The sequence below is a fragment of the Mytilus californianus genome, unplaced genomic scaffold (assembly GCF_021869535.1).
Source record: "Mytilus californianus isolate M0D057914Y unplaced genomic scaffold, xbMytCali1.0.p SCAF_6, whole genome shotgun sequence".
Taxonomy (NCBI): Eukaryota; Metazoa; Mollusca; class Bivalvia; order Mytilida; family Mytilidae; genus Mytilus; species Mytilus californianus.
Window position 1 is genome coordinate 59772699 of NW_026262712.1, and position 22514 is coordinate 59795212.

The 22514-nt window shown below is 31.5% G+C and overlaps 2 protein-coding genes across 2 annotated transcripts; one reads left to right on the forward strand and one right to left on the reverse strand.

The window, feature by feature from the left end:
• Positions 1-3931: 3931 nt before the first annotated feature.
• Positions 3932-12944, reverse strand: LOC127706033 (ADP-ribosylation factor-like protein 1). Its single transcript, XM_052210426.1, has 6 exons — positions 12861-12944; positions 9449-9583; positions 8554-8635; positions 7154-7265; positions 5924-6099; positions 3932-5355 (listed from the first exon to the last, which is right to left on the reverse strand). The coding sequence occupies exons 1-6, from the start codon at positions 12862-12864 to the stop codon at positions 5325-5327; spliced, it is 540 nt and encodes a 179-aa protein (XP_052066386.1). The 5' UTR covers positions 12865-12944; the 3' UTR covers positions 3932-5324.
• A 3911-nt stretch (positions 12945-16855) lies between these two features.
• LOC127706032 (complement C1q tumor necrosis factor-related protein 3-like) lies at positions 16856-18486 on the forward strand. The gene is made up of 2 exons (XM_052210425.1): positions 16856-17264; positions 18032-18486. The coding sequence occupies exons 1-2, from the start codon at positions 16856-16858 to the stop codon at positions 18484-18486; spliced, it is 864 nt and encodes a 287-aa protein (XP_052066385.1).
• The last annotated feature ends 4028 nt before the right edge of the window (positions 18487-22514 follow it).

Consider the following 22514-nt stretch of genomic DNA (forward strand, 5'->3'; position numbering starts at 1 on the left):
GAACCCCATATATTCAATTTTTGTTGAAATCAAACAAAGTTAAATTTTGGACCCCACTTGGACAAACTTGAAAACTGGGCCCATAATCAAAAATCTAAACACATGTTTAGATTCAGCATATCAAAGAACCCCAAGAATTCAATTTTTGTTAAAATCAAACTAAGTTTAATTTTGGACCCTTTGGACCTTAATGTAGACCAATTTAAAAAACGGGACCCAAAATTAAAAATCTAAAAACACGGTTAGATTTGGCATATCAAAGAACCCCAATAATTCAATTTTTGATGAAATCAAACAAAGTTTAATTTTGAACCCTTTTGACCTCAATATGAACCAATTTGATAGCGGGCCCACAAATAAAAAATCTAAATACATGGTTAGATTCAGCATATCAAAGAACCCCACATATTCAATTTTTGTTGAAATCAAACAAAGTTTAATTTTGGACCCCAATTTGGACCAACCTGAAAACTGGGCCAAAAATCAAAAATCTAAATACATGTTTAGATTCAGCATATCAAAGAACCCCATATATTCAATTTTTGTTAAAATCAAACAAAGTTTAATTTTGGACCCTTTGGACCTTAATGTAGACCAATTTGAAAACTGGACCCAAAATAAAAAATCTAAATACACGGTTAGATTCCGCATAACAAATAAATAAATGTGGTCAAAGATTTTACAAATCTAATGCGCCATACTGTGCAATTTAAGATTACTTCTTGAAATTTTTCAATATTTGAAATTTGAAAAAAAAATAATATTTGAAGAATAATTCTTTTTAATTTCTGAAATCTGAAATGAGAAAAAATTGACCCCCACAATTTCTTTTTAACCCCCCCCCCCTTTTTTTTCCCACAAAAAATTCTTTCCCTCAAGATATGATCATAATCTCAATTCAAATTTCCAATGGAGTTTGCAACCATAATTATCTATTTAAATTTACCATAGTGCTAACTTAATCTATTTTATAATAGAATTTAAAATATAGTGTAAAATCTTTCATATGGATTTTTTTGTAAAAAAAAAAGATGCAACATTTGCAGATATTTTTACTGGTCTTCCTTTATAAATATGCATTTCTTTAAACATAATTTAAAAGCAGTGTAAGGGAAGTAACCAAAATGTTGTATTTGGATTACCTCCCTTACACTGTTTAAAATTATCTTAATTGTTCATTAACAATTACTTTATACATAATTTAAAAGCAGTGTAAAGGAGATAATTTCAATGATGTATTTGATTTATCTCCCTTACACTGCTTTAAATTATGTTTTGTACTAAAGTATTAACCAGGACAACCTTGTTTTTCCCCCTTTTTTGCCCCTAATTCCTAAACGGTTTGAGCCATAACCCCCCAAAGCAAATCCTAACCATCCCTTTGTGGTATGGAAACTAGTAGTATAATTTCAGAGAGATCCATACACCGTTCCACAGTTATTGTCTGGAAACTAGAAAATGCTTATTTTTGGCCCCTTTTTGGCCCCTAATTCCTAATTCCTTAACTGTTGGTACCATAACCCCCAAAATCAATCCCCACCTTCCTTTTGTGGTATTGAACCTTATGGTAAAATTTCAAAGAGATCCATTCACTTAAACTAAAGTTACAGTGCGAAAAAACCAATGTGTTTTCGGACGATGATGCCGGACGACGACGACGACATACCAATATACGACTGCAAAAATTTTTTGCGGTCGTATAAAAAGGAACTGATCGGAAATGTACTTGAAATTTTGCTGATCTGTTTAAAAAACAAACAATACTAAACAGCCTCTATTTAAAATGATAGTTATTTGCTTATTTAGTGCAACTCTTTGTTGATACTTTTCATAAATTGTATAACATTTTCAGCCTTCAGTTGCAGCAAAGCATAACTTCTGTACCACTTCCAACCATTCTATTAGATTGGACACTTCAATGAGCTATAACTGGAAAAACAAATTTACTCATTTACACAGGAGGAAAACTGCACTTCCAATATAAATAAATAGCAAGTTATCTTCAGTCAACAGACAGGAGTATGCTGTTAACCATTTTGATTTTAATCAAGAAGCAAAGAAAATATTCAATATATTAATAAGGTATTGCATTGTAGCAATTTTCTATTGAGATATTTTGTTAATGTGTGAGGATACAGGTGTCACTAGAAATGTCACCAAAGCTGGTCTTCTTGTGAACATGAAATAATATACATGTACAGATAAAGACGTAGGAACACTTTCTTCTGAATTGATTTCACACTAGAACAATTTTCTTGAAGTTCTTCATTTTTTTCTAAGATTAATAGTATCATGGATTCAAATTGGTAAAATTTAACAACAGTTTGATGTATTTTTGAACATATGACTGCCTGAAGAAGATTCTTAACTGCAATTTTGACAGAATTTTGGTAATTTCGAGTAATATCATAAATAGTATAAGGAATCAATGATCCATGAAAATGAGGACAAGGACATATCACAGACTGAAACTTCATAACATAAGGCAATTCATTGTTAATCATACCATAACTCCTTATTTGAAACATCTAGGTCTTCTACCTTCTGAAAATTTAAAGCTTTATACAAATAGTTTCTATAGCTGCCAGCTAGTTATCCCTATGTCTCACATTCTGCTACTTAGTTGCAGGGATACAAAAACCAGAATTCCATGTGAAACAGAGCAATATGTATTATCCTTTGAATACAAATTTAATTCATTTCTGTTAGACTTCCTTTGATATAAACTTTTCAATTTAATTGAAACATGTGAAATTGTTGATAATTTGTGTGAGAATATTATATACTCTTGATTTGGAATACTAGTAGGTTTTAAGTGAGCGCTCGCAAACATGTTTAACCCCACCATATTCTATATGTGCCTGTCCCAAGTCAGGAGCTTGTAGTTCAGTGGTTGTCATTGTTTCATGTCTGTCGAATTGTTTTGTTATAAATTAGGCTGTTAGTTTTCTCATTTAAATTGTTTCATATTTTTTATGTCAGGGCCTTTTATAGTCGACCATACGGGATGGGTTTTTCTCAATGTTGAAGGCCGTACGGTTGTCTATAATTGCTTACATCCACTTCATTTGAATTTTGGTGGATAGTTGTCTCATTGGCAATCATACCACATCTCCTTATTTTTATATTTAAACGCTTTTTCTTATTGATTGTTGTTTGCTTTACATCCAGTGGCAAATACTTCATGCATGTTAGGGAGGAAACTATCAATACTATATGTACGTGTAGCTCCTGCAATATGGGGTCATAGGTGGCCTGATAGAAGGCTAAATTTCTGTTGCTATCCAAAACAATAATTTATACATCCCGCACAGCCAAACAGATGCTCCACTTTGGCATCGGTTGGGAAGAAGATTTAAGAATGGTTATATTTCTATACCACAGTCAACCCTTTGGGTTTAAAGACTTAGACCATTTTAATGGAACAAGTGAAGGGGAAATTAGTCATATTTGGCCAACAAGTAATATCTGTAAGGAAGTACTATGTTGTAGTGATAAAGTTGAAAAATTCTCATTATTTTTATAAAAAAAAAAAAAAAAACACACTGAATGGAGCATAAATCAAATATCAAGCTTACTCAAGCTATTTTTTATACAGGTAGACAATTGGAAATTTTAACCAGAAAGGAAAAAGGCAGATTTGTTTTTTCAAAATGATATTTTTTTATTGTCAACTACCAAAGTTACCCTTGCTGTATCTATTATCCAGGGGATTCATAAATCAATTATGGGTACTTTTCCAATTTGTAGGTTACATATCTATAAATTTCAAAAATACCCCTTTAAGAATATTCTCAATTCTGATGGTACTTTTGACTAATTTGAAAGGGTACATATACTTGGTTATAGCCATTGATGAACTAATGGCCTATTAATCTGACAAAAAATTGAAAAGATCAATACATCTGTGAGTGAATGAAAATAATAAGCATTAGACTTGTCATATTTTAATATTTTCTTTTCGTAATGTATAATTATAAAATAAAACTTTTTCTCAATAAACAATAATAAATAACCTCACAAAAACAAGCAAAAGACATACACAAATACACTCCACTTAGTCACTTGTGTGTTCGTGACAATAGATTGAAAATCATTATATGAACAACATCAATAATCTATGTAAAAACAATTTTAGACATTCACCCTCCCCCTTTATCAAAATTCGTTTAATGGAAAACTTTATTAATCTATACATGTAAAAAATAATTTAGACGGAAACCCTTCCCCATAAACTGAAGAGGGAGAGTTCAGTGAAAATGGACGTCACACTTAACTCCAAACATATAAATGAACTAAAATTAAAAAAACATACAAGACTAACAAAGGCCAGAGGCTCCTGACTTGGGACAGGCACAAAAATGCGGAATACATTTTTTGTAATTTACAATGAAATATTTATATATTTTAAATGAAGAAAAACCATAACAATTTGTGAGAAAAAATGATTTAGCATTTGTCACATGGTCAAAGAAAACAGTTTACTGTAAATGTAAATTCAGAAATTTTTGCGAAAACTACGACAGGATTGGTTTTACAAAAAAAATTAAAAACTCCTATTTTAAAATTTGGCAGGTATTATTTGTATGCAGCATTTCCCGAAATCGCAAAAATTAATCTGGCATTTTAGTCCATTGTTCAACAATTGCAATAATAAGAGCATGCAATAATTTCTTAATTTCCAATATATTCAGAAATTTGATAGAACATTAAATTTACATCTCAATTACTGGTATTCAGTACTCAGGAATATCATTTAAAAAACATGACAATCAACTACAAAATCTAAATTATAAAATACCCACAACTTTAATCCAAAGTCTACTAGTGTTCAAAGCAGCCATCAATTTCACAAAAAAACTTACAAGAAAAAACACTCTTAAGTCATGAACTTTTCAGTAGAAGTTACGATCAACTTTTATCGTAAGAATTTTTGTGAAAAAAGCCTGATAAACATAAGTTACTCAATACCATAGATCAATTTGACTGGAGACCATGACCATTTATAGACAACCTTTTCATCATGGTTTAAAGGTGACAATACCATGGCAATGGAAATTTAAAGTTCTTATTTATCAATGGTTGAATATTTATATCAAGCGGATGTGACATTTAAAACAATTTCTTTAATGTTGTCATCTCAGAACCATCAAGTAAAATAATGGTTTTCGAATACAATATCGATTTATAATATTTCAATTTTACAATGTACTGGTTTTTTTTATCTGTTAGCACTACTACTTGACCATCATCAGTATTTTTTCTCATCACACTTGTTGGTCACATTATTACTCCAATAAATATAGTCTTTGTTCTTATGTTCTTCACTTTTGTTGTGTTAGTGTATTTGCAGTCCTGAAATAAACAAAATATACATTTAATTTAATGATTGATTGTTAGTTTTTAACTCCATTTTCTGAACAATTGGCTATATCCTGGTAATAAGTTTTTATTGTTGGAGGAAGCCAGAATGCCCTGAATGAGAACCATGGAATTAAGATTGGAGTTGAAACCACTTGCCAAGTGCAGATTTCAAATCCACCAGTGTTGACAAGATTGTATTACAGTAGATGAACCACTTAAGACCATTTAACCACGAGGCTTCTTATTTAATTTATTAAAGAAATATAAATAGTAAAGTTACTTAGTTTTTATAGACTTCATTTGATAAATCTGTGTATACTGTTGGTTCGTAATTACTTTTGAAGTATTAATTTTTGGTCATTTCATTGGTAAAGGAAAACTAATGGATCTTTGTGAATAATTGATACAACAAATCTTAAACCTATCAAATTACAAATTTTCCATTTTAATATGCAAAATATGAAACCACTAATTCTATAACCAACAAATCAATGTTGTTTTTTGTGGACAAAACACAAACGTTTGAAACCATGAATAAATGTATTTTACAGTAACCAACCATTCCATTGCTTCATTTAGTCCTTCCCCTTTGATTGCTGATGTTTTAAATATCTGATATTTATGTTTAATTGCTGTAAGTCCTAATGCATTAGCTACTTCACTTGGTGTCATAGCGCCCTCTATATCCTGTTTATTAGCAAATATTACAAGGACAGCTTTCCTTAATTCATCTTCCTGTAAAAATAAAACAAATACAATATGAAGAAGTTTTGTCATAAATAAGTATTAGTTAAGTATTTGATGCCCATTCTATCATAACTATAATTTTTGCAACAATCCAGACAACCAAAACATAATGATAGTTTGTATGCATGTTGCACCAGAAAGATATCAATTATTTTCTATACAAAGCCAAATCAAAATGAATTTTTTTACTATTTGTTGGTACTGAAAAGAGATGTTCTAAGAAATGACATAACTAATCCTGAACTAAATAGGAAATAGAACATACAAAATGTAGTTCAAATTGGGTTATTTCCGGTTTATCAGGAAACAAAACTGAATTAAAGAAATAGATTAAATGTAAACCATAATAAATGCATTACATGTGTGATATATCAGAAACTGTAAATTAAAAAATGTCACTGTGCATTTATTTATACTGTCGTTGTGGACAATGGGCAATTATTACGATTTCAGGAAATGCTGCATACAAATATTTTAATCTTAGATACAAGATTTTTTTATTAGTTGTTATGGGCCTTGAACTAGCTTTAAGTAACTGTGAGTACTCTCAGATCTGTACGTTGTGACTTTTATTTTTTTTCTGCTTTGTATCAATCTGATGAGTTAAGCCCTTTTCAACTGTTTTCTTATTGTTTGTTCTAATGTTGTGCTGTTACACTACTGTCCCAGGTTAGTTGGAGGGTTTGGTGCCAGCACACGTTTAAACCCTGCCACATTCTGTATGTGCCTGTAATTCAGTGGTTGTTGTTTGTTGCTGTATATCATATTTGTTTTTAATTTATTGTTTTGTTCATAAATCAGGTCATTAGTTTTCTTGTTTGAAATGTTTTATATCATTGTTGAAGGTCTTACAGTGATCTATAGTTGTTATCTTCTACGTCATTTGGTCTCTGGTGGAGAGTTGTCTCATTGGCAGTCATACCACATCTTCTTATTTTGATATGTATCATTATACATTCTTAAATCTACCTTGTTGACAACTGGTTCAAGATTGAGCCTTTCTACCAACAAGCAGAATGCATCCGCTTTCATTTTTTCTTACCTCTAACATAGAGAATAATTCCTGTTTTGAGATACCCATTCTTTCCCTATCCATACTATCTACTACATATATAATGGCATCTGTGTTACTATAGTAACATCTCCAATATGGTCTGAAATTTTAAAGTTAAACCTTGGTTATTTAATTGTCAATATACATGATATACGATTAAAATTTAATGATAAAATATATCTATTTGAGTTTGTACAAGGAACAATGAAGTAGAGTCTGCCCGTCTCCTAATTATATATCGGTATATATATCTATTTACACTATATATAAATTTACAAAGATTTCATGGTTCATCTAATTCAGAAGACACAGGGGAAATGACAGGATATTGAGGGAATCAAACTTGAAAACCATTGCATTAACAGTATGACAGTTTATAGGGGTAATACTTATACAAGTCATATTTATTTACTTGAAGATGTAAGTATTGTTTAGGTGTAAGATTTTAATTTTCATTTCAAGATTTTAATAATCTCCCCATACTCTTAAACTTTACTGATACAAGAAATGTTTTTTTACACCACCTTAAATTCTGAAGTTTTGGTAGGAAAATCATCCCCACACAATTTTTTCTAGTTTGCTAATATTTTTTTAATTATAGTTCAACCTTTTATCTCAAGAACTAAACAAAAGAATTCTAATGCACATAGATGTTAAGTAACTGTGCAAGGACTTCACAAATTGCTCCCTTGAGAAAAGTGTTTTGAAGATAACAGACAAATGAGATTTTCATTGTCAATGAAATTATACATTTGCTCAGTCTTTGGTTTTCTGTGTTGTGTTTTGTGTACAGTTGTTTGTCTATTGGTCTTTTTCTTTCTTAGCCATTGTGTTGTCAATTTATTTTCGACTTATGAGTTTGAATGTCCCTTAGGTATCTTTCGCCTCTTTCATGAATATTAAAACATCTATTAATGACAGACAACTGAAAACTCATTTACAGCAATGTAGTCAAAAGAAATTCAAGAAAAGAGGAAAATATGACTTTCTTCATATACAATTTGAAATTTGAATGTCTAAGGGACATGACTGCACCTCCAAAATAATTCACCTGTACAAGTAAAAAAAACCAACACTTGTAAAATTATGACCCTTACTGTATGAACTGTAAATAAACAATAAAATAGTTTAGCAGTATTGATCAAAATCTATTCTACATTACTAATATTAGTATGATTATCATGTTTTTTGCATACAGTTATAAGAGTATTAGGATTGAAATGTATAAATTGTAAGGTTTTTTTTTTGGAGAGTCAGCAATACAATGCATATTGCATGTACATTGTATATATTGTGACATTTTTCTATAACATTAAACACAGCTTATCATATACTGTACTTGTGTAGCAAATCTTACTCTTTTGAACAATTGTCAAGCAAGACCTTACCTTATACTTGTTTGTCCACCAAGATCCCATACTTGAAATTTTAAATTTTTAAACTGAACTGTTTCAACATTAAAACCAATTGCTGAAAAAGACAAAAATATGTTTAATACAGGAAAATGATCGGTAAACACAACAATGAATTGTTATTCAAATATAGTACATTCCTTGCATGGGGTCACAAATTCCATCCATTTAACTTGTTGCATTTATATTTGTTTACCCTTTTTTGTACAACACAAATTTAAAGTATCTATTGATATACCAGATATAGTATCATTAATAATTTTTATCATTCATAATTGAGGAAAAAATACTAATGTCAAACATTTTTGGTTAGATGAATGTAAACAAAGTCGGGAATTTTTTTTCTCTGTAGTGTTGGACCCACTCCTGGTTGCAAAGACTTAGATGTTAGGAAATCATATGATGAACTCAAAATTACAAACCATAAGAGAAATAGTTTTCCATCATACATAGATAATACATATTCCCGTTTAAATGGTTTTACACTAGTAATTTTTGGGACCCTTTATAGCTTGCTGTTAGGTGTGAGCCAAGGCTCCTTGTTGAAGACCGTACTGTGACCTATAATGGTTTACTTTTATAAATTTTGACTTGGATGGAGAGTTGTCTCATTGGCACTCACACCACATCTTCTTATATCTATCATTTACACATTAACATATTTAAAATAGGAATTGGATTCTTTTTTGAAGTGCAATGGATCACAGGCTTATTTCAAGGAAATCTTTCATTGAACTTTAAATCTTGGTATAGTTGTTTCAAAAAGGAGAAATGAAATCGTCGAAAGAACCATTTATTTTGTCTGTCTGTTTGTTTGTAGGTCTGTAAGAAATTTATGCCATGTACATTGTAAGTATGGAATATGGCATACTTGGAATAGTTGTCACAACTTCACCAACTTGTAGTCTGTATAATATTGTGGTTTTTCCTGCACCATCTAAACCAAGTATCAAAATTCTTCTCTCTTTTGTACCAAATAAGCCAGAAAAATAGCTCCAAATTCCACCTGAAAAAGAAAAAGTTTAACATATTTTTTTACATTGAACATGTTGAAGACATTGAACAATGTTTGGAACCATTAAAGAGGTATTTAACTAATCATACATGTATATCTATCCTGTGGGAATAAGAGTTCATCAGGTATTACATCATGTACATGTACATGAAGCTCAAGTTTGAGACACAACAGCTGTTTTGTTTTAGTCTTATTAGTTTACTACATGTAACAAAATGCTGAAAATAAAATTCATGTGCCAGAAAATCATGAAAATACTGAAGCTAGATGTCTGTGACGTCAAATGCCCATCTACAACATCATAATTCAGAGTTATCGAAAAGTGGTGGTCCGTAGGTTTTGACCACCAAAATTTTGCAAAGGACCAACACAATTTTGGTATTTTGCAATAGAAAAAATAGTGAGGACCAGCAGATTTTCTTCAAGTGCCACCATGGAATAAAAGATTTTGAAAACTCTGTCCATTCAATATACAATGTATGACGTCACGCCCTAATGCGTTACACTGGAGAGTGGACTCAGTGGAGATCCATTGAAGAGAAATATTATATTGTTTAATTTTCCATGAATTATTTTGAAAGAGATACAGTAATAAACTGGAGTTAGCATAATTTAAAATATGGACATATGTCATATGTGTCCATCCAACAGCAAGAGGGTTACTTATATATAAACATGTTTTAAAAAATGTAATTTAAGCCCATCAGCATATTTTAAGCAATAATTGCCTGAGTCATACATGTATGCTGTTACCGAAAAAAATGATAGGTTTTATCTCACACCAGAGTGATCTTCATGATCGCGGCATGATAATTCCTTTTCGATAGTTGTTGATCCTTCAAAGTGACATGCATTGGTTAAAATAGTGCTGATGGTAGTTTCAAACTAATATATATGAAGTAAGGTCAAAAAGGCAGGGTTCTCGTTAAGACGCGTATAGCGTCCTGGACGCATGAAAATCGAGCTGGACGCGTCATTTTTGAAACCCGTGAGTCCCGGGGACACGTCCTTGTTGTATCCGCTGAGTCCCAAACACATCTTTTTGCCAAGAAAATTCACGATTGACAGGACACTAAACTGGAAGTCGATGTTGAAAAATTTATGTAATGCGTAGATGGATATTTTTGTTGACTGATAACTATTTTTTAAAATTAAATGTCTTTCATCCTAAAATATATAACTCTGTTCAAACTGATTAATGAATATGTAATAGTTACCAATTTTTTGTTTAAATTTACGAGCATTTGAAAAGATTTAATATTTCCACGTGTTGAACATCACGTATTTATCAATCAGTTAGGGGTACTACTTGTACAAGTAATCTTTATTTACTTGAAGAAGTAAAAAAAATATTCTTATATAAGTTAATTATATTGTTTCAATAATCTCCCCTTAATTTTCTCAAAAATTTACTTGTTTTTTTTTTTTACAATCCCACAAAAATTCTCAAGTTTTGAGATGTAAAAACATGCCTTGAACAATTTTTCTCAGATTAGCTCATAATTTTTTATTAGAGTTCAATGTTTCATCCCCTTGATTCAACAAAGAAACTGATTGTGCAAAGATCTTAACTATTTGGCAAGGCCTCCAAAAATTGCTCCTTGGGGGCTTGTAAATGAGAAGTGTTCTAAAGATAACAGACAAATGAGATTTTCATTGTCCATGAAATTACACTTAAATGATTAGTAAAGACATCTGCAAAGGACAGACAATTAAAAATTCTATTAGAGCAAAGAAGTCTTATGAAATTCAAGAAAAGAAGATAGGATGACTTTTTTACTTGTATAAGTAAAAAAATCTGAATGTCTAAGGATCATAACTAAGCCAAAAAATTATTTACCTACACAAGTAAATAAAATACACTTGTATAAGTATCCTACAAATTTACTTATATAAGTATATTAATATTTACTTCTTCAAGTACAAGTAGTACCCTGACTGTCAAATGAACCAGTAAAATATTTTGAGAACTTGAAATGAAATGATATAATATTTCATAACTGTTGCTACTATGCATAAAATAGATCGTAGAAAAAAGTTGATTTGAAATTTTACGGATAAGAATAATTCTACTGGTCTTCGAATGATTTAACATTTTTCTCGTATTGTGTGCATGTTGAACATCGCGATCGTAAACAAGGTGAAAAATGTTTTGAATGATTGAAACAAATCCGATTAAGAAATGATTAAAGAATAATTACTATTTAGCCAATCTCAATATTTTGAACAGTGTTCACTTTAGATTTGCTTGTTTTTATATACATGAAATGCATGTATCTCTTTTTATTGTGTAAAAAAATTATACCAATGTATCAAGGGACTTGTAATAAGAATATTTTTTAATTTATTGCCCTGTATTATATATTTAACCTGTAAATGGCTGTTTTTGGGGGCTATGTTCAAACATTGGTCTACTATCTTTCTAACTCCTTTTATGTTTGCCTTTTGATATTGATAAAAATTATGACTTGAAGAGGAATAGTTGTAGGGTGCCATAGGGTTACTTAATTTTTCAGTTGTTATTCTGGTGTCCAAAGTTGGATTGATTGATTGATTGACTGGTGTTTTAACACCACTTTCAGTACTGTTGTGTTATTTCGTGATCACATGTTGGTGATATAATAAAAACTACAAATCAAACATGCATCTTTTAGTTTTAATTCATCATATTTCATCATATTATAAGACACAAAAAATTACACGCATCCTGGACTCATCAAAATCTATTGGGACTCACCATTTCTAAAAGTGAAGAGTCCCAGGACTCACCATGAAAAATTCCTAGTGAGAACCCTGATAGGTGGTTGCTTATTTTGTTAAAATATATTTGGGAAATCGACTGGGGGAATGAAAAGTGGTCATTTACAGCAGTTGGTCATTCAATGCAGGTGATCGTTTAGGTGGGTTTTACTGTATTCTGTAAATTTATTGTAACTGTAAGGCTACAAATACACTGCAGGCTTCAAACTTGAATACTACAGCACTTCTGCTCAAGTCAGGAAAAGAAGCATACAATATGCAAAAGTATCGTCTAACCCTAGAGATGCCTTTCTAAGTGAATCACAAAGTCATCCTGATCCTGATACAGGCATATCATCGCCAAGAGTGACTGTAGCTTGAAGTTGAATCACTGAGCGTGGATGAGAATCACGACGACAGTCTTCTGTAGTGTAGAGACTTTCACATGCAAGCAGATATCTTATTGCCATGGCATGAGTAGGTAACTGTCGAAATGTTTGCCTGAAATTGATTTTGGTGAATAACGTACCCATTTTCTTTATATTTGGACAAAGTTTTTGCAGAGTCTATTCCTAATTTTGCCGATAACCGGAAGTTTACACGTGTATTTGTAGTACGCAAGCGCAGAATCCAATATTCATTACCACAAGTTCGGTATAACAAAATCCGGGATTTTAAAAATGACGTTCCTGGTTCTCTTGCGAACATCAAATCCATGTTTTGATTCCAATAGAACAAGAGGTGCACGTGATTGATGTCATTATTAAAATTACAACGTCACTTGTATTTTGAACAACGCCGGAGATGCGCGCTTGGGGAATTGACCCCCCTTTTTTCAAAATTTTTATTGTTAAACTTTGTGTTTTTTTTTAATATATAAATGATAAGCCTGTTACTTTTTATGCCAAATACTGTCCCACGAGCGATGTGGAAACTATGTGCTTTTATATGTTTTATTCTGCCAACATCTGCAATGTCGTTTTAGTGAAAAGAAAGTGTATTTTGTAATACTGATTAATTTAAATATTTTTTGTTTAAGTAAATGTACTATTATTCATACATTGATTATTTAAAGTAAGAAATGTCACATATATGTCAGGTGTGTCTGCCATTAACTTCAAATATACAGAATATTGTAAAGAGATTTTTTTGTTGTTAATGGGAACATTAATTTTTCAATAAATTAAACATAATAACTATAATAATATCTTTGTCTCGTAAATTGTCACATTTACCAAGTTTAACTTTGTAAAATGTTGAGTGATTTGTTTAAATAAAATCCGAGTTGATTTCTTTTACCAAGCAACAAGGAAATAGTATGTATTTTGAACAATTTAATAAACCATGTTTCATGAATGTTATGATAAACTGAAATAGTATTAATATATAATTATTATTTATCCCTGAATTCTTAAAAAAATGAACGTAATTAGAATAGGTAAATGCGCTTGTTAATATAAATATACAAAATCATTATTATTCTGTGGCACTAATCAAATATGAACACTTCAGTGATGGCACTCATATATAATTCATTCACGGATCATACTTTATGGGTTTATTTTAACTGTACAAAAAAACTATTTGCTACAACACATTGGTGTTACAATATTCTTCGTTTAATGTTTTTTCTTCTGTTTCTGTCCGGTTGATGTCTGAAATAATTTCTTAATTTAAATATTGTAAGTAAAGTATATTATAATATACATTTTTTAGATAATCTTACTGTACTATTTTTATAGTGGCTCTTGCAAGTTTTATGTCTATGTAAGTATGTTTTATTACTATTTGTATGTTTTATAAAACAGAAAACTTGATAAAGTATATTGTCTTGTCAGTATAATAATGTATTTATTACTAGCAAATTATTATATAAGTCAGGGATTTCGTCACCACAAATTACTTAAAGCCTTAACTTTAAAATTCTTCCATAGATGCAAGTTTGGCTGTACCTGTAGAAAACTAATTCGTTCCGGGTAAACTTATCAATCCTTTATAAATATAATTATTCTTAAATAGGTTATCAATTCAACACTGTAGTTAAATCTTTGAATATTGTTTTTATTGGTATAAATATTGATTTTGTTATCTGTAAATTAAAACCATACCAAATATTATTGTAATACACATATGTACTTTCACAGTACGCCGATCTGTCGATACCTATATTTTAGCATTGCACACTGAAATCATGTTTTTCTCTGACTGTTAATGACGTCTTTACACTAAATCCAATGGATGTTGGATGGGTACTGATTGATATTTTAGTCTTAGGAACATGATTTTTTATTAGTTGTTATTGGCTTTGAACTAGCTGTCAAGTAACTGCGAGTACTCTCATATCTGTACTTAGTGTTCAGTTGTTGTTGCTGGTTCATGTCTGTCATGTTCGTAAATTGTTTTGTTTTAAATTGGGCCTTAGTTTTCCCAATTAAATTGTTTCATATTTTTCATGTCGGGGACTTTTACAGCGGACTATACGGTATGTCTTTTCTTATTCATTTGAACTTCGGTGGATATAGTTGTCTCATTGGCAATCATACCACATCTCCTTATTTTTATATTTACTTATTTTTGGTATGCATTGGATGTAAGAAAACCTCGTTGGGGAACCGCAGTATCGAAATTGGTTCCATCCTTTTCAAATATCTGTTTGATGGTGTTCAGAATGTAAAAGATGTATATATACGTAGCCATATGATTTACAACATTTTATAGATATGCACGTATAGACGAAAACGGGCTATTTATCTGACCTGTATAGACAAGTCCTTATGACGAGCGCCTGTCCCGCCCCATCCTAAAGTCGAAAGAAAGTATAGCTTTGTTTGGCATGAAGTACGCTAATAAAATTTTGCCTCGCTCCTTTCAACAGAATTGTTAGGGCTACGCCCGCTTTTGCCGCATGCAAACCCTGAATCCGCATCTGCTATTAAGTTACGTATAGATTCACTGACCAGTTATCAGATGATGTGTATATGTTACAGTGAATTTGTAAAATCGGGGATTTTGTAAAACCCCTGGAATTTCAGGGATTTGTATAATCACTGACCTGATTAGTAATTTTACAAAATCCCTGATTTTGACTAGGGATTTTACAAAATCCCTGAAATAATGAAGACCCTTTTTACAGATTCCCTGATTAAATTCAGGGAATTTGTATAATAATTTGATTCTTTTTATTAAAAAGTTCTTTAAAAAAAGAGAGAAAGTTTTACTTTTTTTATATATAGTACTTCTGTAGTTCCTGAAAAGTATAAAACCAATTACATATAATTTTATAATTTTATAATCAAATATAAAGACAGTACTTTGGAGTGATTGTCGTCATACGGGGAGAAAAACACACATGGAAAGAGTAAGACATTGATTGGTTTAGGCTATGTGATCCAGTGGCATATATATGCTTACCATTTTAAAACGACTCTGGCTGAGCAAACAGCAACCTCAAATAAATCACTGGAGATATGATTTTCTTCAGTGCTGATTCAGAAATAAATATTTGTTATGATTGTATGATATTTGTCTTTATTTTTTCATTGAAATATTCCATAATTATCCTATTTGTCATCTCTAATTTGAAACGACAGCAGAGACTTTATTAACAAAATATATCACATAAGTAAAAAAAAAAATACATTTAAAAAAAGATGAGCCACTATAAAAAGAATTATTCAAAAAGTGGGACAATCTTGAAGACACTGAAAAAACATCTTCTTTTAAAAAGTACTTCATGGCAGATTTTGACATTAAAATAAAAAAAAAATCAACTAATTGCGACACAAAAAAAAAACAAAACTTTATTACACCAGTTCCCATTTCGACATAGTTAATTCTTTTGTACCTGAAAATTTGTACTAAGGCGAAATGGGATTAATTTTATATAATGATTTTGATAGCTAAGGCGAAATGAGAATAAGCCTGTCGTTAGTTGATGACCATTTGTTATCATGGCTGTTTATAGGGAGGGGTGGTTGCGGGAAGCGGACGACTACTAGTATTCATTTTTACGTGTTTCTAGGCATTTGTTTTATGCTTTGTACACAATCAAATCCTGTCCATCAATACTGCACAATTATCATTTTATCCTGTCTTGGTCAAGATTTTTTATCAGGCTAGTTTTCTGGTTGATTATTTTTTACATTTGTCATTCGGGGCCTTTTTTAGTATACAATGCGGTATGGATTTTGCTTATTCTAGAATGCTGTACGGTGATCCATAATTGTTTAAACTTATACGTCATTTGATCTCTGGTGAAGAGTTTTCTCATGTGCAATCATACCACATGTATAATGCATAAATTTAGACAAGTATCACTCCAACCGCTGACTTGCCAGCCCCCTTTTTTCAAAATCCATGATCTGCAGCCGATGATGCGTTAAACATGAAAAATAGTTGCGCAAATTGAATGATAATATACAAGTTTAGTCGTCTCATAAAGTTTTAACATATGTTCGTTTTGACTCTTATCTTTAATTTTCACAAACGTAGTGCAGTTTGTTATCTCTTAAATCTGTCGACAAAATGGAGACTTTCTACTGTGTAATGCTTTTATTGCCTGGCCTTATGGCAGCAGTTGACATGCAAAAAGAAATCTCAGAAATACGTAATATACTTCAACAACAGGAATCGCAAATAATAAGTCTCCGTGATGAAAACCAGGCTATTCGGAAAGATGTTAGTCGACTAGATATGGAAAAACAGTCACTGAAAACGGAGGTTCGTTCCCTTCGGAAACACGTCGATCGACTAGATTTTGAGAACCTGGCACTTAAGAAGGAAGTTGACAGTCTTGGGCTGATAATGTCGTCCAAAGGAGTCAAGAGAACAAATGGTACCCATCATCAAATAGAACATAATAAAGAGGTTTCTAGAATTGGGGTTATGAAGGACAAAAAAGGGATAAGGAATCGTTACCCAAAAACAAGAAGAGGTTAGTTAGCTATATACCACTTTAATTTTCGTGATTTTACGAAAATAGAGGAAATCGATGCCCCCTCCCGGCACATAATTATATCTGTCCAAAGTAAGGAACCACCCAAGTGGCTATCATTTGTCAAATCATGGTGTATATTTAGTTGGAGAAATTGGTGTTGATGACCAATCTTGCGACTAGTTTCTATATATAAAATATGTGTATCGTCCCGATTTACAGCTTAAAATATTGACACCTTTCTACTTTTGAAAGCTGTGTGTTGACGTCTTTTCGATCATGTTTTTGATATTAGATAATTGTTGGGTTTGCGTCTCATTTCCTCATATTACACCCGTAGCATTTCCTTTTATTCATAATCATCTGATTTTTAATCATACAAGTTCGCGCAAACTTATTGAAAACTTTGAAAATGTACGTTTTATGTGCTAAAAAGTTACTTTAAACTTTTGTGTTTATAAAATGCACCATGCATGCAGTTCTTAAACTGGCTTTATTTAATAACGTTCTGATGATATAGCAATAATATGCATCTGCGAAACAACAGTTGATTTATCCCTTTACATCTCCCCAAAAGGACATTTCAAAGAAAACATGCTGTTGTCTGTTCTATGGTCGGGTTGTTGTCTCTTTGACACATTCCCCATTTCCATTCTCAATTTTATACATCTTTTTATTCATTAATAATAATCACAAATGAATTTCAATACTAATAAAAAAAACATATATAATTTTAATGAGTTTTGTGTTTTTTGTTTTGTTTTCAGAGCAACTGAAAGCTAAACGTTTGATTGGCACAGGCCAGGTAAACACACAGACCATCACGGCATTTTATGCTTATATGACTACGAATGAACCACATCCAAGCACCCATCATCAACTGATATTCGATGAAGTAAAAACGAACCTTGGTAATGGTTACAGCAAATTCACCGGAACCTTCACCGTTCCGACTGCAGGGGTGTATGTCTTTACGTACAAGTTATACACTGGTAATCATGGTGCTATCCATTTTGACTTACTTGTAAATGATGCTATATACGATAGCACATATGGTGAAACTGACGATGTCAGTGCTGACTTCGACTCCGATTCTGGGACTATTGTGGTAGCAGTCAACCAAGGTGATAATGTATACCTGCGATCATACGAAGACTGTACTGGGACTGTACTAGGTTATAGAAAGGCAAAATCCACATTTGCAGGATGGAAATTGAACTAAGTCTTAGTTTATTCAATAAATCATAAAACGTTTTCTATCTCCATGCGTTGAAAGGGATATATATTATAAAACAAAATGAGGCGACTAATTTTGTGTGTTGGTTCTCCAGATTGTAAATTATTTGTGACAGAAAATAATTACCTATCACATGTCCATGTTAGATTAAAAAAAAAAACCCATTATTTCCAAGTAACGGTTTACTAAAGAAAGGGTTACATAAACATGCAACTTAAATGATGAAGGAACTTACCTAAAATAATCAATACTTCAATATAAATCGGTAATAATAGATCATGATAATGATGACGATTAGCAAGGATGGATTTCTAATGAATAATACAAGAAGAAAATCATATCTCCAGTTGTTTATTTGAGGTTGCTATTTGCTCAGCCAGAGTCAATTTAAAATGGTAAGCATTCAAGGTTAACACATGAAACCTAACTGAAAGATGCATAACAAGATCTAGTCATTTAAACAGAACTAAGACCACACAAAACCAATTATATTTGCAAATAAAAATAAAAACTAATTAGAGGACTTGTGTATGTCCCTAGTGCCTAGGCTCAACGAAAAAAGAATGGATAATCCGATTCTAGTTATATGAAGACATTCTTAACTTTATTAAATTATTAAATCTTAGTGGGAGAGATAATTTTAAAAGCTAACACTAATAAAATATAGGCATCGCACCAACAAACAAAATTCTAGAAAATAATTCTCATTTGAGTACAATTTCATCCTTGGTCTAATCAAAGTGCGAGTTTGCAAATAATTCTATTTCAGCACACTTGATATAAGTGCGCGGAGAATACAGTGGTATTTTGATCATAAGAATCCTGTTTTGAGGACAAAAGAGGACAACATATCAAGCACAAAATTCCAGAATCAGCCCTATGCATTATGGATTATATCAACTCATATATCTGAATGTTGAATCTCATTATTGTAGAGCTAATTCATCTCGTAAATACTTAGAACCAACGTTGTCTTTTCAAATATGTATCAGCTGTATAAGGAAAAATGTCGGTCAAAGTCCATTAGAGTTGAGAAAAGTCATATCTATCGAAGTAGTTTTAACACTGAATTCAATTTAGGATTTCACATTCCTAAAAAAAGATATGTGTGATCAATGTGAAGAATTTAAATCCAGTTCGAGAGGCAATATTTTAACTGATGAATCGAAGAAAAAAATACGAAAATCACATTGAAAAATAAAAATAACGCTAAAGTAGAACGAGACCATGACAGACATGGTATCAAGCCTGTTGTTTGCTTTGATATGCAAAATGTAATCACATGTCCTCGTACTAATATTTCAAATTTCTTTTATAAAAGAAAACTTAACATGTACAATCTTATTGCTCACTTTTCTCTGAATAAGTGTGCATACAATGTTATACTTTGGCTGAACAAAGGAGGAAATGAAATTGCAAGTGCCCTTACTGTTATTCTGAAAAATATTTTGGCTAAATTTAAAACATTAGATACAATTACCTTTTGGTCATATTCATGTGTACCAGAAAACAGAAGATTCATGTGTACCACAGAACAGAAATTCATTAATGTTATCAGCTTTAAAAAATTTGCTATATACGACCCCAACTCTGACAACGAAAGACTAAATATTTTCAGGCCGGACACTCCCTATTCAAGAGGTTGGTAATGTACATAGCCATATTGAGAAGACACTTCACATGAATGAACTATGTAGTCCTGTCAGCTGCATGAGAGTACTTACTAATGTATGGAAAAGAAGCATAAAATTATTCAGATGAAGGAGTCGGACTTTATGAATTCCAAAAGGCCAGTTTGTCTTGTGCTTTTTCTGAAGTTACATTTACTAAAGTTAGCTGAAAATTGATTCATCCATGCCATGTCATGTGAAATACAAAAAAGCTTATGGAGATGAAAGTTACACAGAGGTTTCTGTTAGAAAACAAACAAGGAAGGGGAGTGGTGGTAATTCAAGTAGTTTTGCTCCACCTAGAATTGTTAAACTTGGGAAGACTCCCACGTTGTCGAAAGAAAAGATTGCCGATATCAAGACAATGTAAAAATATATGCCAGTTAACGACAGTAACTACATTGAAAAAGTATTGAGGTAAATTTGATGAAGCACACCTGGAATTGAAACGAGTTTTTTTCTGATTTTTGTGATAATTTTTGTTTTAACAGAATTTTGTGATTAACATTGAGAAGGATATTTTTTAGATTGTTTTTTTTATTTTCACGTAGGTGGTATTCTTTGTTTATGCCTTTCAAAACCAAAAGTTATGATATTTGCTCGTGCTATATTCAGAGGGTTAGATGAGAAATGGAATTGAACAATGAGTTTTCTAATAATATAATAATACTATAATACTATGGTTATTGATATCGACAATTTTTTTTTTTTTTTTTTTAAATATTTTTATTTTTATTTTACATTCGTTATTTTTTTAATGATTTTCCTATTTCCAAGAAGGATGCAATTTTATTTTTAGTTGTTGGAAACCGTAGTTGTTGATATTGAGTTTTATATTCGAAACTATTTAATAGGTATGATAGTTTATGTGATGTTTTTGTTTTTGAAATAAACATTAAAAAAATTCATGTGGTTTTTTGATAATAAAAAAGAGGTCAATATCAGAGGAATTCATTATGTGAGCAGTATGCTTATATAAGTTATTGTTTAGAATTATACTGTTTTATATCCAATATCAGTATAAGATTTAACTTTTTCATTCTTTCTTGGTCATACAATGTTCTATATCCAATATCTGATTTCAATTTCTATTCAATTGATAAAATTATAAGATCATGTAAAGCACTTATAATACACATAGGACCTGCATAAGCAAAGCATCTTTTTAATTTAAAGCTTGAGTTTAATATGAAATAGACATTGGCTTAAACTTCAAGTCTTATTTTTTCCAAAGTGACAATATTGGACATAGACCAGTATATTTCCAAGGTGACGACTTGTTTCAAGTAACGTATATTTTAGATATAACATATATCTATCACGACCTTACCTGTTTACTACCTAGAGTTAACTAAAGGTGTTAAGCTTCCTGGTTGCCATTTTGTTGAATGTACTGTTTTTGCAGAGTAAGTTACAATTCTTTAGCTTGAAAGTCATTTAAAGTCTAAAAAACGATCATTTAGGCATTCATATTTCAGCGTATTTCCAAGCAGCCTCTTTAGTCGACATCAACGGACTTTCTAATCACACAGGCTCTAGACGTTCTATCAATAATAATAAAATATGGGCGATGGGACGAAAAGAGTTTCCATGTATTTTTTTATATTCTATTTTCTCCGATGCTCCGGAAGGGTAAGCAGATCCTGCCCCACATGTGGCACCCGTCGTGTTGCTCATGTTAGTACAAACCCGGTAAATAGTCTAATTCGGTAGGTCACATTCGTGAAAAGGGAACGGGATTGTAGTTACGTTACTAGGAACATATCCGCTATCATCTGTGAAACGGATATTTCATAACGGTCAACCAACTCATGATGGCGTCCGTAAAATTTACGAAGGGATGACTTCAACTTCACCATTTGGAACTCTTGGTTTAATAGCTTCCTTGTGAGCAGCAGCTCTCTATCAAGGAAATCATGATAGAAAATACAAGCCCGGGAATATCGTATCAATTGGGAGATATATACTCCGTATGCAGGCGCTGCTGGAATGTTGCTACATAGAAATGGAAAGTTCCCCACAATTGGGAAGCTGAAATCATCTCTTTTGTCGTAAAGTTTTGTTTTCAACCGACCCTCATTGTCAATTTCTAGATGTAAGTCAAGATATGAGGCAGACTTAACTGTATCTGTTGTATCCTTTATCTCTAGTTCGATGGGATAGATGCGTTCAACGTAGTCACCAAATTTTGAATTATTTAGTGAGATAACATCATCTATATAGCGGAAAGTAAAGTTAAAGGATACTGCTAACTTCTTTTCTTTCTTCCTAAGAAGTTCCTGTATGAAGTCAGCCTCATAAGAATAAAGGAACAAGTCGGCAAGAAGAGGGGCACAGTTGGTT

Coding starts and splice junctions, on each gene's coding strand:
- LOC127706032 (XM_052210425.1), top strand. CDS start 16,856: ATGGAGACTTTCTACTGTGTAATGCTTTTATTGCCTGGCCTTATGGCA. Junction 17,265..18,031: donor TTACCCAAAAACAAGAAGAG/GTTAGTTAGCTA, acceptor TTTTGTTTTCAG/AGCAACTGAAAGCTAAACGT.
- LOC127706033 (XM_052210426.1), bottom strand. Junction 8,636..9,448: donor AGTTGTGACAACTATTCCAA/GTATGCCATATT, acceptor TGTCTTTTTCAG/CAATTGGTTTTAATGTTGAA. Junction 7,266..8,553: donor GGTGGACAAACAAGTATAAG/GTAAGGTCTTGC, acceptor TTAAAATTTCAG/ACCATATTGGAGATGTTACT.